Source organism: Opisthorchis viverrini, assembly GCF_000715545.1.
Source record: "Opisthorchis viverrini unplaced genomic scaffold opera_v5_2, whole genome shotgun sequence".
NCBI classification, from domain to species: Eukaryota; Metazoa; Platyhelminthes; class Trematoda; order Opisthorchiida; family Opisthorchiidae; genus Opisthorchis; species Opisthorchis viverrini.
Genome location: NW_008751658.1, coordinates 2,378,202 through 2,396,445, shown reverse-complemented (window position 1 = coordinate 2,396,445; position 18,244 = coordinate 2,378,202). Strand labels below are relative to the sequence as shown.

The 18,244-nt window shown below is 40.6% G+C and overlaps 1 protein-coding gene across 1 annotated transcript in view; it reads right to left on the bottom strand.

Annotated features, from left to right (window-relative positions):
- The window catches only part of T265_12484 (hypothetical protein), a gene marked incomplete at both ends in the record, with an annotated part of 86,671 nt that overhangs the window by 52,152 nt on the left and 16,275 nt on the right, over positions 1 to 18,244 (bottom strand). Inside the window, 2 exons of the mRNA XM_009164008.1 lie at positions 9,358 to 9,540; positions 13,732 to 13,962. Of these exons, the coding sequence (XP_009162272.1) occupies positions 9,358 to 9,540; positions 13,732 to 13,962 (414 nt within the window). The remainder of the gene's footprint in view (positions 1 to 9,357; positions 9,541 to 13,731; positions 13,963 to 18,244) is intronic.

Genomic DNA, 18,244 nt, shown 5'->3' with positions numbered 1-18,244 from the left:
TGCTAGGTGTTCCAATGATCGTTGTCATTAACTTCTATCGCTCCCAAACCATGCGCTTTCTTAAAGTGACCAGAGAGTGATTTCTATTTTCTATTTGGTAATCCAATATCAGAACTTGTTGGGGTGTTTCAGTTTTGCCGCAATAGGTTATTTAGTGGGTCTAATTCAAACGTAAGATTGATGAAATCCCTGGCTAAATCCCTCCTCTCCGTGTTTTGTACTCAACAGACAATCCATAATCTGTTGGTGCACTAAGCCCCACAACGGTACAATTGAATCAAAAAGAATTATCCAAATACCTTGGTCCGGCACCTTACAGTTATCTCTGTTGATCGTATAATTTACGAGTTTTCAGGTTAGAAGGTGATAGTGTTAGGAACAACATCACCCTAATTCAATGAACGGCACATCGAAACAATTGCGGGGTTATACGCGCAACACACTACCCATAAAGGAGGCTAAAAACTGTTCGACAGCGCACGACCAGTTCCGCCCTTCTTGGGGCTCATCAGATAGGTGCAGTCACCGAGCTGTCGTCCACCTTCTGATCTACTTGGACTAAAATTGCACGAAATTCGACAAGAATGCCAATTCGCATAATAATTTGGCTTTCATGGAAGACTCTCCTGCATCCCAGCTTTACTGCGTGTTTGGGATTTTCAAATCGGGCACACGTTCGACTGAACCTAGAAGACTTCGTCCACGTGATCAACACAGCGAAGCAAAACCACTCGTCGACTGTTGGAGGAGTCTGCATCAACCGTACGAGTAGTGTGCTTCTTCTAAAAAATATGTTGCGGTTACTCGAATATCGTACCAACTAAGGCATGAGATGACCTGGTGCAGTGCATTTAGTTGAAGAACGTCCTAAGCGAGAGATTCAGTTGGGAAAACCAAACTGGTTTTCAAATGAATGTAGTTGTCCTAACACAGATTTAGTTTAATTTCTGCTAGCCTATCATTCCACACCTCTGTTTTTTAACAAGCCTACACACTGTCCTAGTACTCATTTTGATGGACATGTGACAGCATCTATCTGAGAGCACACGGTAGATTGTTTAACTTACCCCACCCAACAGAAAAACTTGATGTTTGGAAATACGGGGTAGAGCGTTATGTAGCACGTAGCAACTTAATTTTTGTGTTTTAAATAATTCCATAGGGCTGACTGGCCGACTGGATTGATGAGCCGGAACCCGAGTCATACAGGGTATCCGCAAATTTACCTACTGAGCTTTCACAATTCAAGAAAGTCAGGCATACTCATATGAGTGGATGACATCAGAACGGGTTTGCCAGTGGGCCGTGGCCTAATGATTAAACCTCTTAGTAGGGTTTAGCGAAGCGGATACGGTGCACCGTGTAAGCATCCGACCTAGACCTGAAAGACTTGCATTAGCCAGCATGTATGCAGCCAGCTGTTGTTATCCGACAGCTGGTCTAAACATGTTATCATAACAATTAGTATCAATAGTAAATTCTTGTTTATCGTTGTAATCAGTCCAGCATTGCACTTGCTTTGCACAACACTACCAAAACCATGCTGCCTGGATTCGCAGTCTACTGCGTTAATTAGATGACAGGGTTTAACTCAGCAGCTAGGATTCACATTTCAGTTTGACGCCACTTAGTGAAAAGCTTCTCTGAACTTGATGACATGATTTCTACTAGGACGGGGAAGAATATGAGGGCCAATTTTGTGTCAAATTTGTCAATTTACGAACAATATCAAAGATAATTAATATACTTGTTAATGGGGGCAAATTTGAGACAAATTGTCCTAGTATAGATTTATTAGTAGATTTATTAAAAAAATATATACATAAAGCTAAAAAGACACCCAACTGAGGTGGCTCTACTATACACAGAGTAGAGAATGTATTATCATGAGCAGCAAGTAGCAAAACGAGTGCACACTACTTTCACAGCCAAACAATGAACGTCGTGACCCCAAAGCCGCACATTATTTGCCGTCTTGTTAATCCGGCTCGTATGGTCAAGTGCCGCCGTTCTGACTAGATCCGTGAGACAACACCGAGTCTCACAGTGGGAGAACAAGGAAATATATTTTAAAAAATTTCAAAAGGAAAGATGCTCTAAATCGAAAGAGGTCCTTTGGTTCCGGCAGCCTTCAACCTAACCTTGCTTAGGAGGATTTGCCTACTTCAAGTTTGAAATTCGGTTGCATCAATAAGGTCATGAACCTCAGCGCGTGCATCTATTCAAAGGGATTTCACGCGATGTTTTGTACTGGACTTGCGAAGAATAGTTCCAGGCAGCTTTCGAAGTGCCAACACTGCAACTGCCATGAAAACACAAAAACTTGCCGTCCGACCGATGACATACATGTGCAAACTACATGGGGACAAACAACTGAAACCAAACCAATCTCATTAGGCACTACATGATCAGTGGCTTATGTTGAAAACCTGCAACTTAAGTTTCGAGCCACCCTGTATGTATCCGATATTCTGTGCTGTCTATGAGCTTCATATGTTGCCCTCCAATTTGTTTATGTGAAGTACACTAGCTCCACGTCTACGTAAAGTTGCCAGGAACGAATAAACAGTGGTGCACGGGGCTGTTTCGTCGGAGATGGATTATAGTGAACGCCAGCCATTGTAGCCTATGCGTCGGCGGGTACAGTGCACCAGATTCCACTAGAGACAATCGTTTGTAGTTATCTTCACCTAATGATTCACCCGTTCAGTCATAATTTTAGTGCAACTCCATTTATGGGTTAGTTACTTTGATGCAATCTGTCTACAAGCAACACTGATCACGCTCAAGTAAACCGAGTTGATCTACATAAACTAACCACGATAATAGCTGTACTATCTGGTAATCACATTCCTTGCGTGTCAAACTTGGTGCTGAAAGAGTGAGGTTTGTTCCGCAAACAAATGTAGTGTAATTTTAGTCAACTCAAAATACCACAGGATATTGGCACTCTGGCACCAGCACGAAGGTGAAGTCATTTAAGTAAGCGAACTGTCCAGTAATATTTAAACTCCGCACGGATCAGGTTTGCAACGATGAGTTAGTAACCAGCTAAAATATAATCTGAGTCATGAGCGGTAGGTCACAACCCAGCGGCGCATAGTTAAAGCTGTTTGGCTTTGTTAAAAGTGCAGCAGGACAGTATCAAAAACTTGCCCGATTAGCAGTTCAGTTTCAGTTGGTTGTATTTGGCTGCAGCTGACGATCCTTATAATGAATGCTTGCGTGTCTCAACAGTGGAGCATCTGACGTTGCCATATTAAATTTCAGCAGCTAGTGGCTGGAATTTAAGTATGTCGTAGCTAATCAACTAAGCTTTCACACTGCTAGTGTCAAACGCTTCCCAACTAGGGTAAGCAGTTAAATGTCATTTACTACGCGATGCCTACTTCAGAGTGACAAAGGTTGGTTGTGAAACCCTGGGTGCAGAATGCTGATCGCAATCAGTGAAATGCGTTGTAAGGGGATAATAAAGTCAAAAATCAATTCCCACCTTCAGAACGAATGAAAGATGGTCTACTCCCTACAAATAGCTAAAAATTGTCAGTAAAATACATATTCAAGAACATTTAGACACTCATGAAGTATTTCACTTCTTAAAACATTCTCAGAATTATGCAGTCCCTGACTGAGTTCAGAACCGAACGGCGGATATATGTGATGCAGGTAAAGTCAGGTGACCTTTTGACCCTACAGCACTGCTAGTTCAAGAAGGCACAAACCTTTTTGACCTCGAAGCGGGGTTGCAAGCCTTCATCAAACAGAAGTGAAGACAGGTCAGTCAGTCTGTTATGTACACACCCATTAAGATTATATTGAGTGACTCAAGAATTAAATTCGTTCGACTGTAACGCAGTTTCGTCGAACAGATCACATGCGAAGGTAACGAACACCACATCTGATTTCTGCGCTCAGATCATGCGTCATCACCATGTCATTATGAAGTAAGACAATGCGCGATCAAAGTTGCTACCTTCTCCGGTACTAGCATTTTACGGTTATTTTTATTATCGTCGTTTTTGATAGCAGTAGCCATGCCCTTCAGCGAACTTCTGAAACGTATGAAATATCTGAGCCTACACAAATCTATGACGGCTAACTCGCCTTCGAACCAGTCCGATTTTATCACACTTATCGTTCTAACCGGGGCAGGGAACCTTTTCCGTTTCGAGGAAGCCAAATAGTCTTTTTTTTGTGCACAGACGCCAGATAACATTAGTCTAATCGGTTGTGCAAATAAGATGATAATTATGACAAAACTCTCCACAGCGATTCAATCGCCAGCACACTTATTACTGAGTGGCAGTAACGAGGTAACTTTTCCCATAGAACTAATGAAGAAATCTATAAGGAGGAAAAAGGAGAGTCTCGCCTTACGCACCTGGTCCAAACTACTTTTAGTGTAGTTCCTTCGGTTAAATCAGGCTACACTTCCTCCTTAGTGTATGGATGGTTTCGCGTTGTTCTTTACAATAATTGTTAATTAGACTTAAATGAGGATGCCTAAAATTCATATACCCGAGTATTCCGGTGTTCTGGTGATATGCTGAGGTTAAACTCTAAAAAGGCCACGAAATTTTGCAGGATTCTACATGTCCAATGGCTACGTTCTGCCCAATCACTCAACACACACTACCATGAAATCGCAACCGCACTGGAGTAGAGGCGTGCGTTTAGTTGCAGGAACCGTATACACTAAAATCAATATAAACACTACGACAATTCAGCCGGACAGTTAAGCTACTAGTAAGCTAACGGAAAAATCACGGTAGTTGTTGCCATAACGCCAAAATGCACCCACCCCACCTTGAATTGATCCTTCAGTTTGTGGCTAAATAAAAACTTAAAATTTCTTTTATTTGGAGGCAAGCACACTGATTAGAATACATCATTGTCCCAATCGACGAAAATACGCCCCACAAGGCTCAAAAGTTACTCAATATCCTACAACTTATCGCCTGATGAGAAACCCTGTGAGCTCTAAGCACTTTGCAATGTTCCACAGAGCATACCAAGCAGAAACGTGTCTACTGTCAAAAGGGGTAAAAGCGTAGATGTTGGCTAGATCGGTAATGAAAAATTGCAGTTTCAATCATGTTTCCTATGGCGCAACATACAGCAAAACAGATGAAATCAACTGAAGCTATCAGTAGATGTAAAATATATGGCTATAAATCCGTGTATATTATACAGTTAACCTTCAAAAATCCATTGCAGTCGTATTCCTGGTAACAAGTTGACCCTTAAGCAAAATGATGTATTTTGTAAGAAGAACGTTACTGAAGGGACCAACTGAGAGCAGTCTCTTGCTCTGATCTTCCCAGAGCGAGAAAACCGTGATTAAAAACAACTATTTATTATTTTCGCACAAACACCTAGTTTTATCAGCTTTTATTTTTGGTTGCTGATATGATTGCAGATACACACTTAATTTGATGTAACTCCCCATGACATCTTCTGTTTAAGAGGACTGAGTGATTGTAAACAGCATACACACAAAGCAGACCTCATCACTGCTTTCCCCACAATACTACTCGCACATTTCTAATGGGACAGATTTGTAACGCCATTTATGCTTTGCTGGCAACTCCTACTTTGTGATAGGTTATTAGTTTACTAATCTCTGTTTGGTAAACGCATACATGGCTTGTTCACATAGACGTTCCAGAGGAAGAGAATGCAGTCAGCAAGGGGTAAGGTAACTTTAAACCTGTCTGTAACTTCCATAAATAAGCACCACATTCACACACTGTTGGCTGAGGAAATCATCAGGGGAAAGCAAGCAAATGACAAAACGTGATTTCTATGGTGATGTGCGTTCCTAAAAAAGAACAGTGGCCATCGTCATTCACATTTCTAGCAATGAAAAATTATAAGGCGAAAATTTAACTTTGAACTCTTAACCATTGAGGAGGTCTTTGCGATCTTGTTTGGTTTGAGTCTAGAGAGACGTAACACTAACGCTGCATTTCGTGGCACCAAGTGTGATACTCCGACATTTCTACAGCTGAATACAGCTGGCAGTTTCGGCAGCTTTACTCGTAGAACTGATTAAATGAGGAAGGCCCTTCGGTGCGGAGTTTTATCAGGAAGACCAACAGAACAGTTACAGACTATTGGAGAGTAAAGCAAAATTCTCATGCATGTGTTTTTGAAAACTGAATGTCCGTCTTCTTCTTGAACCCGTCTTCCTAAAAGTTCCTGGATATTCGTTGACTATCACGCAGTTGTAAGCGAATGCTGCAAAGCAGCTCCACAAATTCCGTAATAAATCCCACCTCCCGTAAGATCAAAGCGGAGTTACGAGTAAACAACATGTTACTCGCATGCCTCATCAGTAGTATCCAGAGATGAACTGCTCGTCAACCTTTGCGGTATTCTGAAAACACCTCTCTGATAGATGTGCTTCTTTGTACAGCCGTGTGTCGGTATGTAGGCCTACACAAATAAACACCGACGGTGTCACCTTGATCAGTGTCTAAAATTGGCAACCAAATTGTCAAGTTCAGCAAACATTTCGGGCATTAATGTTCATATACTAAAAACATTTCCTGTTGACTAATAATAGTGCTTCCGTTGTTCGCCTCATTTTTTTCTAAACACTGATCAGTGAAAACAAATGGACCAAACCGTTTATCTCTGACATCCACCTGAATAAAGCATCCTCATGTCGGAAAAATTTCGTTCAGGAGACATTCTGTATTTTACCTTACACAAATTTCATTAGCAATGTCGGATATATCTATTTTCAACGGCTTCATTCTCCCACAATTACAAAAGCGAATATTATGCCGGGCATCCTTTTGAGCTTCCTAGTTTCCGCATAGAATTTTTCAACAGCCCCTAATTGCTCCTGTAACTTAGTACAGCTTTGCAGTGATTTATTGAATGACAGTAAGTACAGGGTAGGAGCCATTGCTTTAAGACATAGTTGAAACCGAATGTTTTGGTCAGGTTGACGGTGTTTGTCACTGTGTCGAAGAAAAATAGCATAAACATTACCATGAGTGAAAACTCATCACCATTATATTTCAGGCATTGTCTGGTATGTGCCCAACACCTTGAATCACAGAAACTTAGTGTTGGGCATTTAACTTGGTCAACAATATGTTCACTCTACAGCACTCCGAACAATTATCACAGATCTAAAAGAGCTCTCATTGGGAGGGATGCAAACAGAATTATATTCCGGTTGCCGTCCCGTAAGCAAAGTCAGTCTACGCAGAAAAGTCGTGAGGAACTGTAAAACTGTTTCACTCTTACAAGGGACTATTTTAAGTGCACGTCTCAATGAGAGTTGTTACCATTTGGTCTCTAGCAACTACCCGCGAAATTGGCCTCACCCTAATAAGCGGTTTACCCTACTGGTCCAAGAAGTATTTTGAAAATTCCTGGGAACACCAGCCCGTTGGTGAGATGAGGACACTTTGTGGGAAACTGAAATGACCGTTATTACCGGGGTTGCATCATGTTGCATCAAGTATTCGTATCAGTGTATTACCGACCATCCATTCCGGCGGCTTCAAAATCCCATAACTTGCTTAGTGATTCCGCTTGAGAACCACACAGTTAAATCTTGCTATAAAAATAAAAGTTACCAAAATCTTTTGGGTTTTATCTTTCTAACTGGACGCTGTAATCGTGTAAACGTAAGACCAACACGTGTCATTTTTCCGGTGTATTCAGACACCTACTGCAGCAGCAGTCAATATTATCTCTTCTCCTTGACTAAGGCACTAACACCTCAACCAGGAGAAGAACAGCTGACAATGAGATGAGCGTTCCGCAGTTTCCATCATAACAAAATGTGAAGATATGTTGATAACCTTTACATTCAACTTAGCCGCCTTATCAATACAATTCCATATGCATCAAATATTCAGACACAGTTTCAGGTACAACCAAATTCCAACAGCTTTAACAAAAACATGGGCATCTCCCAAAGACCCATGAAAGAAATCCTCACCGTTGTGCTTTTTGTCCCTCACATGGAGTGGCCAACGAAAACTATATGTACTAATTAATCCCAGTGTTATTTTTCACCTGGCGTTTACATTCTGACCAACTCGAAACTACTGCGTAAATCACAGAGTAAGGAAACTAGCCAAACAAACCAGCAATAACCTCACAAATGTGTTTGTGATGCGATGAGGGTAAACTGTAAAACAAGCAGACATTTATTTCGCCAGAAATAAAGGATATTGCCCCGTCACAAACAATATACGAAACCAAAACGGCTCTAATAAAGTCTACACTCCGAGGGCCAGTATGAACTGTCCCATCGGATGAAAAAAATTATCCTTGGAACCTAGAGAAAATTTCGGGTTTTCGAGTAAAGAACAACGATCAACAACATTCAGGTTATTTTTAAGGCGCATCGTCCAGGGAAAAATAGAATTCTGAGGAGTTTTTATTCGCTAAATGAGTAAAGTATGGAGAATCACTCCATTCGAAATCACTGCCCACCGAAGCGTTAGGTTGTAAAACTGATGTTTGGAATACAAATCCTGAACGAGGGTACACAGTGCGTTTGTCTGCATACGTACGTAGATGTCTGAAGCTATGATGCACAAAATAGTGAAGCTGGTGGATTTCAAAAAACGGCGCAAGAAATTTAGTAAAAAGACACCATGTTTAACAGTAATATGAATCACAGCGTTCGGTTAGTCTAAATCGATCCATTTGAATATACATATGTGCGTAAAACGAATTAATGTGACAGTCCTCGAAGCGCTGAAGTATCTGACGTCATTTTGACAAGCATATACGATACGCTATCCTTTACAGATATCGTACCTATAAACCATGTTTATTACAAACACTGCGGTGTGAGCTCGTGGACTGATGTTTGTCAGACATGCTAGGTGGCCGTGGAGCATTCGTTTCATCGCACTGTATATCTGAACCCTAGTCTGATTCCCATGTCTCAATCTAACGGACTTCAACTAATCCTGTAAACAAAAAGTACTACTGATCAGTAAATTTGTTAAAAGGGGCTTTCTTGTTGTAACACACAATCTAGTCGAAAACCCACTGACAGAAATACTGAACAAAAGAATGCATATTAGAATAGTGAGTATGTGAGACAGGATATTTTCGTTGCCCTATTAATGCGTGCTACTTGCTAAAAATATAGATACTGGGTTGCTGCTGTGATGATTTCCTCAAAAAATTAATTCCTGTCACCATACCGGGTGATACAAAAAGTGCTTGCGCAACAACTTATGCTTTACCGAACCTTCAGCTCAAGTGACAAAAGTAAACATCTCAGGAGATGAACATGGAACAATTGAAATTATCCTTGAATATTCAGAGTGCTCGATTACCCTTGCCATATTTTACACTTGGCAGACTTACACAACATTCCAAAAATATGAACGCGCACCAGTCCCTTCGCATCGATCGTGGCATTTGTGAATGGGTAGCCCATCAAGTCTGGTGTGGAACAGACATAAAGACCGATGGTTTCGTTCTCCATTGTGCAGTCCGATTTCAAACTGAAGATTTTGGTTACCGATTTGCGTCCACCAAACCGAATGACTGGTTGAAGTAGAAAACAAACAAGACTAGTTAAGCTTCGTTTATGCAAGACCGGTCAACAAGAATAACCCTGAAGTAGTTTTCCCACAAAACGTCTGCACAAAACTCTTCACATTGAATTATTTTATGGCTGAGAATTAAAATGGTAGTAACTTTGCATTTGATTAACCGAAGAAATGTTTTTTCGGTTTTCTTGCACTAGAATATCGGTCAATATCCTTGGGAATTATGACCGGTTCAACCTAGTCTACTTTTTTGGAGCTCGTTGATTTCTTTTTCTTGGTATCGTTTTGACCTAATTTCAACTAATATTCCTCCGTCCCAGTAGATAGATTGTCAGAGATTTAATAAAGTGATTCAGCGCAATTGATCCATTCGGCCGCATTCCAACGGTGCATCTGCCATAACCAATGACAGTGCAAAACCTGAAACGCTGTTTGTCAAAAGCTCATCAGTCTAGCGCAAAAATACTGGACAATTGGGACTTATATCTACGCCTGTATTATTAATTGGATTCAAGTATTTATTTAAAGAAAGCTGCGGTGATCTGGAAATGACTGTTTCATTGCAATGCAATTTTGAAAAAAAAACGAAAAACTGACATATTTGAGGCACAGACGAACCAAGCGTTCACTACGAGGATGAGCCATGAGTTGCTTTAAAGCGTGCTGATGACAGACACAGGTTTCTAGTGAGTAGCCATTGCTGATGCACGGAAGCAGAAAAATACAGTAATGTAAAGGGAGAATGAAAAAGACAGTCGAGTCACGACTATGCTTTATCTTGAGCAATTGACTTGCAGTCAAAGATAGTGGCACCTAATTTCCCTCATCTTGTTGGAAATTGGTTCAATCGCTTTAGGATTTTTTCCTCAATGTGTACTGAATTTTTTCTGGGCAACAGAAGTTGATATGAAACGAATTGTGATTGAACACACATCAATAAGCCGTTAGGAGCGTCTATTTTTATTTTACCACTACTCCTATTTTGTGAGTTAAATTGAGGGATCTGCGCTCATCAAATGATCAATTCCATTGGAAGTCACTCCCAAAAGCCAGGAGATGTTACTTCGATCAGCTGGTATAGAGAACTGAAACCTGAAAAATGAGCACAACAGAAGCATAAGACAACAATACACAGTTCGGTTCCAGGTGGATCTCCGGCAAAACCAAATTTGTTCGCAAATGAGTGCATTCCGTCTTGCTCCAAAGTAATTTCAGCCATCGTTTGACGCAACACTCAACGCATGTAGGCATGACGTGCATAAACTTATCGCGGCCACTTTACTACATGCATTCGTCCTATCACTTCGATCAGTGATAAACAGATCTACTAACTTACACAAATTTCAGACATAAAATAGTGTTTCGCTAATTTGTTTTGATTTTTGCAAGAGTTTGGAAAGTCTACATAAAAGCCTCAGCAAGGTATGAAGACCGTTTTTCTCTTCATTTTAGAGTTACCTCTATGTAGGTGCCTTATCCTTCAACTGGACGAAAAATGTTCCGTATTGTCAAGACCTGAAAATCTTCTACTGAACTACACTTTACAGAACTGTTGTAATATTACATATTGATGCCTCTTCTTCGGCTGAGACCTGTTTATCAATCAAACGTGAAAGAAATCCCACGTCGTTCGCCGTTACAGATACAGAGTGATCATAGATAACTTTCATTTCTGGATACGTCTTCTTTGATGTCATTTACTTACGCTGCACATGGATAACCAAGCACTTTACTGTGTTTTCAGAGGTAGCGTGTTCCAAACAAGGTGTGGATCTGCGCAAGTCGGAACGTGACTTTTGAACGTGAACTTCCCTTCGACAAGAATGGCATGAGGCAAAAACCTATCTCAGCTGCGCAAAACAAAACAAACTGCTTCAGTCTGTTATCCTCGGTAGCTTCCAAGCAAATACAGATGCCAATTACACGCTCGAGTTTTCCAGGATCTTCACGTCAGTTTTCTGGTATTTGAGACACAGCAGCACTTTGTGCACGATTGGTGGACTTCACTTCAATCCTCAGTTTTGCACATCAGTATAGATTTTGCCATCCTTATACCATCCAACTGGATAGGTGAACTTATCTAGTGTTTATCAGCGGAGACTTTTCGACGTTATCCAACGTACCGGTGTGTTGGACTCCGAAAGTTTCAATGCCCTACCAATTACTAACAACGTTGCGGGATTTCCGGGATGTGTATTGTCCATATTCACATCACCCTCGTTCGCACAGCCACCCTACTGTCCCGGCGTGATTATTCTGGTGAATCTCCACCAGAGTATAAACAATTATTAATCATATATATACAACTTAAAATCAGGATTTGAGTTGAACTAACGCGTTTTTTCCAAAAAAGCCAGTTGGTTTGTTTAATCTATTTCGATAACCTTAGTAAGCAATAAATACATTCTGCAGTATATTTGAACCAAGACTGATCTATGTGAAAGTAGAAAGAATGAATATTTCATCGACAATTGTGACTGATGGAACGCTCCGAATTCTCGCCCAAGGAGAACATTATCCTCAGATCCTTCCTATGGACTTTTCTATGTGCAATTTACCCGCCGAAGCTCTCCACTGGTGGGATTTGTCTGTCCGGACTAAATTATGCTACTTTGTTTCGAGTCATGTGAATCTCGGCGTGGCAAATCTATGATGAATCAGCCAAGACGTGACTCATAAAGACCATATTACCTCGTAATCGTCAATGATAGTTGGAAACATTCATTTGTTCGTGCCCACTCAGTGACATGTCGAAGCACAAATGACTCAACAGAACGAGACACAGTAGAATCGTAGTGGGCATGGACCTGTGAATAATCGGTGGGTATCCTGGAGAATTATTTGACGACAAATACAGTACTTTTAACCTGAAACCTAACTTGTTTCAGTGAATTGAATAGGAATAAAAGTGCAGAACAGCTTTGCTACATTCAACTTACTCCTACGTGCCATGCAATTCTTATCAATGCCACTAAGGAGAGATAAAGTGAATTGTAAAGTTGATCTAAATTCTCTCTAAAACCGCTAATTTACTTCCTGAGGTAAAGATAATCTTGGCCATAACGGCGGTAAAATAGACCATCTCCTAGAACGTGCACACCTCAGAAGGTGCCAGCTGGAACTAACCCCTCGGAAAACAAATACTTTTGATTGACATCACAAGGTTGTCTCTCGGAAACAATATAGTATTATTAGAGGAGCTGTAGTTGTTAAACAGAAGTACTTATACTAAATAGTCCGAGGTAGATAAAGTGGACTGGATGCTGATGAAGAATTGTTCCTGCCAAAGCAGCCTACCCAAGAAACGATCGCTTTGGAAAGTTAGTTTTCTGCAAATCGGTATAGTACTATAAGCCCCAACTCCACTGGGAGAGGTTGCTGATGAAGATGTTATCTACGTGACGTCCGAGGATATGAATTTACAGAAGAATCCCAACATATAGTGGAGACGGCTTAAGATGAAAAATGTTCTGGCATGGTGTGAAAAGTTGTGCCGCGTATCAAATAACCCATCAGCGCGTAAGTGCTGGCCACGACCAGTTTTTTGGGGAAAACATGATGGATGAAGCTCCCCATAAACGAAGCATATATCAAGGAGTGCTTGAGAAATTTCCCTAAAGGTATAGCACAACCGATTGAATAGTACCGACGGCTTATTACTTGCTAACTATCGGGTAAACAGTGATACCTTATTTATACCAAGATTATATCCTAAAGCAGTCAGGTTTTCCAAAATTAGCTGGTTACAGGAGTTATACCAGCCCATCAGTTAACTTACCACGATTGCTATTTACCCAATGCAGAAATTCTTCTCACTCTTCTTCTCACTTACGCTCTTATGTGGCTGGAGTGGTATGCGTATCGAATTGATTTGAACAGGGAAATGGTAGCACCTTCCATAATTTGCCAGTTAATTCTTGTATCTTTTGAAGTGTGCAAACCTCGGCTGAGAAAATCTAGCTAAATTGAAACGAAACTTTTCTCAATGGCTTTAAGTTGGTTGATCCTTTCGACATATGTATGTCAGTGGATGGGTAATTACCGCTCGCCCTAGTATAAAGTGGTGAAATTCACAATGATCGGCAAAACGTATCTAGAATAAATTGTACTCCCCTACGCAGATAGCATATATGTATGTCGAGAATACTATGAAGCCTACTGAAACGTGAAAGTAAACACAACTCACCACATTCTTCATTCCCATTGTCCATTTCTGATGCTATCAAGGACACCTTGGCAATCGAATATGACTGATCGAAATAAACGGTAACATTTCGGTGGAATTTCGATACAGGAGGCATCTGAGAATTGGCTTCGGATGAATCCGTTAGCTTCCAAACAGGTTCAGCACATTGTTCTCTTTCGTAGTCGACTCCAAGAGCTCGGTTGAAGTAGGGCTTCAGGTATGTGATGTCAGCTGGTGTAGAAATAAAACGTGTAGAATCTCAATGTTTTATATATTAAGTTCATGCAAGGTGTGTTGTTTTATTAGGATTCGCAGACTTTCAGGCATAGTGCTTAGGTGAATAAAGTTTCAAATCTGCGGAACCAATTAAGTTCTCGGCACCGCATGATCGATTAACCATCGAGCCGTAAAAAGCCGACTGAAAATTCACATAACGGAAACAGTAGAAATCAAGGAAATATTTTGCACAGGAAATTTACTTCATAGCAGAGCCAAAGTAGGTTATTCCTCAAAACCACCGTGGTACCAGCAACATCCAGGACAAGTTATTCGCAAATTGTTACAACCTAGACCCAAAATACACTCCTGCTAAGCGTACTCAAAACAACCACACAGCAGCTAATATCAGTAAATCAAATCAATCAGAACCTCAAACATTTTTCACTGCACTGAACTTGCAAATGGAAGTAATAGACAGAGAAAAGATTCGGAGGTGATCGGAGTCAGTTAGGGTTTGGATTTCATGTTACTGGGTATAAGTGCGAAAAACCAGAGTGAATGCGCTGCTTATGGTAAGCGGGAGAACAAAAGCTGGCTTACCTATGTAACGCTACGTAATATACCTCAAGAAAGGAAGTTCCGTGAGGATTTTGTTCTTCACAATAAGTGAGTGCGGCTGCGCAGCTGCCACGGTTGCAAATTCAAAAGTCCTACATACGAGTGCTAAAATGTAGAATGTTCCGCACAATACATGGAGCACAGATCAATAATAAGGCTGATCTCTGGGTTTCACATAAATATGGACAATTGATCACATACTTAGCCCGTAAAATCGAACCTTGTTAACCGCAGTAGGTGTTCTAAGAAACGGACTTAACGCACTGCTTGGCAATGATTAGCTAGCTAATTTTGTCGTGCACAAATGTTCCCCTACATTTTCTGTTGGAAATATACTTAGTACTGGTGAAGTGCACACTTGCGTACCTCAATTTCAAGAACCAAGTCCCATCAATCAGTGTGTAGCAACGAACACGTTTTTTACCGTAGATGTTTTTTAGAACTGTATCACGGTGTTTTTTGCGTCACATTCTCGCCATTTCAATTCCGGTATTTCCGCCTACAAGAGTACATTGTACTGCGATCCTCTTCTGTCACTCTCGTGCATCCAGAACTAAATCGCTTTGGCCAAAAAGCATAAACTGTGTATTTTTGACAAAATAGCAGACTGCAATGCAAACCGTAGTGGGTCAACTGAACTGATATGAGTGCGGGTGCTCCAGGTGTACGCGCAAATGAGCGCACTGATCCCCAGAGATGTAAATACGGCGTAGAACAGGACATGAATAAATATAGACCCTCAAACTGTCATCAGATATTAGACTTTTTGTTTACCATTGTTAAGTATATTGCACTGAATATCAGCGTCAGCAATCGACTAGCGTTTAGAAATGTTATTGAAGATAATCCCCCAGACGACGCTGGAATAAGCTCATTTGCCTAGCATCACAGAAAGAAATTACGCTAGGCTGATTTGGCCGGAGATTAACTGTTGTTTCGAGGCCGCAAAAGATACCAAAAATCGTTGTACGAAGGACTCAGCTGAATTACGTCACTGCACCGCTCGGATCGAAGAATATGAGTGTTCTCAACTGTTAGCAAAAAATAGAAGACAATTTAACAAAATATGACGTGTATGATAGAGGCGGAGAATGTGTAATACCTTAATATTCGCTGAGTAAAACCAGCAGCAATTACGGAAATGGGAGCTAAATCATGCTTCGCATGATTTGTAGAACAAAGCAAATACAGTTATTTAAGTTTGGCCAATATATTCTGTGTTAATTGGTGACAGCTGCAGAAATTCAGCTCCATTGTAGAATATCCGTCCTCATTTTCAAGCGAGGGCAAGATGGCTCCTACTCCATACAGTTCGCCAAGAAAAACGCTGTGCAACAAAAAGGACAGTGGCGCTTCAAAAATAGTGAAATGCATTGACTTTTATTAGGAATAACCGATATTTTTTACGCAGAACTTCAGTTGCATTAGTAAGTCACTCAAACAGAATCCAAATTTACAAACTGTGTTCATCACGGCCGGTCACAATATGGAGCTCAACATGAGGTCAAATTTGTTCAAAACCGTAGTTGAACACCTTCGAACAAAAGTCATCCTATAAATAACCTGGGTTTTATTTTTGGAAGGCGATAATCTCAATACAAAGATGTACATAGGTAATCTGAGGTGCTTCGAATTTGGCCATCCTTAGGCCGTACCCGACTAAACTAAAGGTACCCTCCTAACTTATTCGTGTGGTTTATGGGTCATAAACAGTGTTATTTTGCTCATCATGATGCTTATTGAAACACCTGGCTGCAGGAACATAATGAGATTGAACAAAAATACTCAAAAGATTTTTGGAAATTATTCCACAGTAATCGATATTTTTCAGTCACCTTGTGAGTAGTTTCATTCAGGAAAATATTCTCCGAATTCTTGAATATTGAGCTGGAACGTTATGTGGCCCTTGTGCATCGAATTCCTATTAAAAATTCATAGCCGAGAGATTAAGCCGGAATTCAATCGAGTCTCACGTAAAAGCCAGATTATTGTGTAAATAAGTGTACGTTACGAATAAATAGATTATTTTCACAGTATTTGGACGTTCCTCAGCAAAATCAGCAAATATTTTGAGCGACGCACAATACGGTAAGTTAATAAATCAGATCCCGGAACTAAATAATTACGCAGTAGACGATTAGTATGAGGATTTCATTCTCATGTGAGTTTGTAGTGAGCGTTTCACACCTTCCGTGGCTGTCATGTTTCTGTTATAGCCTCAGGATTGTGGTTTACACAACGCGGCTTACAGCGGTTCTAAGTCTTCAGAACGCAGGCCCAGGCTCCTGTAAAGAGATCGGCATCATAACTTCTGCGAGATCTCCCTATAAAAGATATTTTTCTACCCTATATTGAAGTGATGTTTTTTATTGGTTTATGCAGAACATTTGCATCCTGTCCTCGGAACAGATTCCCGTTAGTTTATGATAGTTCAATGCGGAGGCTTGAACTGTGCACGAGACAACGTCAACTAAACGTCCGGTACAATTTCGCCGACCCATTCCTTTATATTCACGCGACGATAACACAAACCATGGTCGTCGTTATACACAAACAATTTTTTATTGGAGACACTAGGCACCTCGTAGCCTGACCATTGACACCCAATAAAATCACAATATGGACAAGAATTTCAAACACTAGATTCAGGTAGACGGTTCATTCTATTTGACAGTAAGACTAGAACGTGCTGCTTGACAAACCGAATTAACAACAGATTTGCGCGCCCGGGAAAACTCAGTTCAAAGAACTCCAATTTTAACTTAATGGATGCGCATGACTCTACCGCAAAAGGGTTAATGCAACCTAAACGGTCGATGAAAAAGTTACTCACTACGATGAATCAATGCGTCGTCATAATCTAGCAACGATTAAGCGGAATAGAGCACAATCTTACCACTGAAAGTTGATGTACACACTGGGATAAAATACTGAGCATGATTTTAAATGTTCCAAAAAATTCTTTGGAAAATGTACCGTGCAAGAAATGAATAAATTCAGGCTATACGATTTGGAATGAACCATTTTATGCATCAAAAAGGCTCGGAAACGATAAAATCGACTGTGGGACAATGGCAAGCCCAGAACTTCCAAATGGGAATTCAATTCAAGGTTTCTAACACGTAGAATATGCGAGCTGATTTTCAGGGCTCAGGCACTCCTTTGTGATATAGACGTAAAGGTAATTCGGAGCGTTACTGGGCAACTTCTTCGTACAATGGGGAGTAGATAGTCATGACTACATGCCTTGTTGGGACTAGTTTAAGCACCAGTTTACGCGTTTTATCTAAGCAACCAAAGTGACCCGGGTCGATAGGTAAAGGGAACTAGTTTCCTTTATCAGTAAGACTGAAATTAGTTTATGTTTATTAACTGTACCATTATCCATTGAGCAATTATCCTACGTCTTTTACCGTGCATTTTACCCTATTGTGTGAGCATCTTCTGGACATGAAGAAGACTGATCGTCTGCTTCACCAGTTAAAATAATCCCCCATATTTTCACTCTAATGACCCCTGTATGAGAACGACCTGTCCGCTTAGATATGAACGGTTTTAAGTGGACAGCATGAATCGTAACATACCAAGAGGTAGTCGCTTAGATGTTGACGGAATGAGGAGTAATTATAATGTGACAAAATGAATGCGCTTTACAAAAAAGGATGGCTCTTCAGAA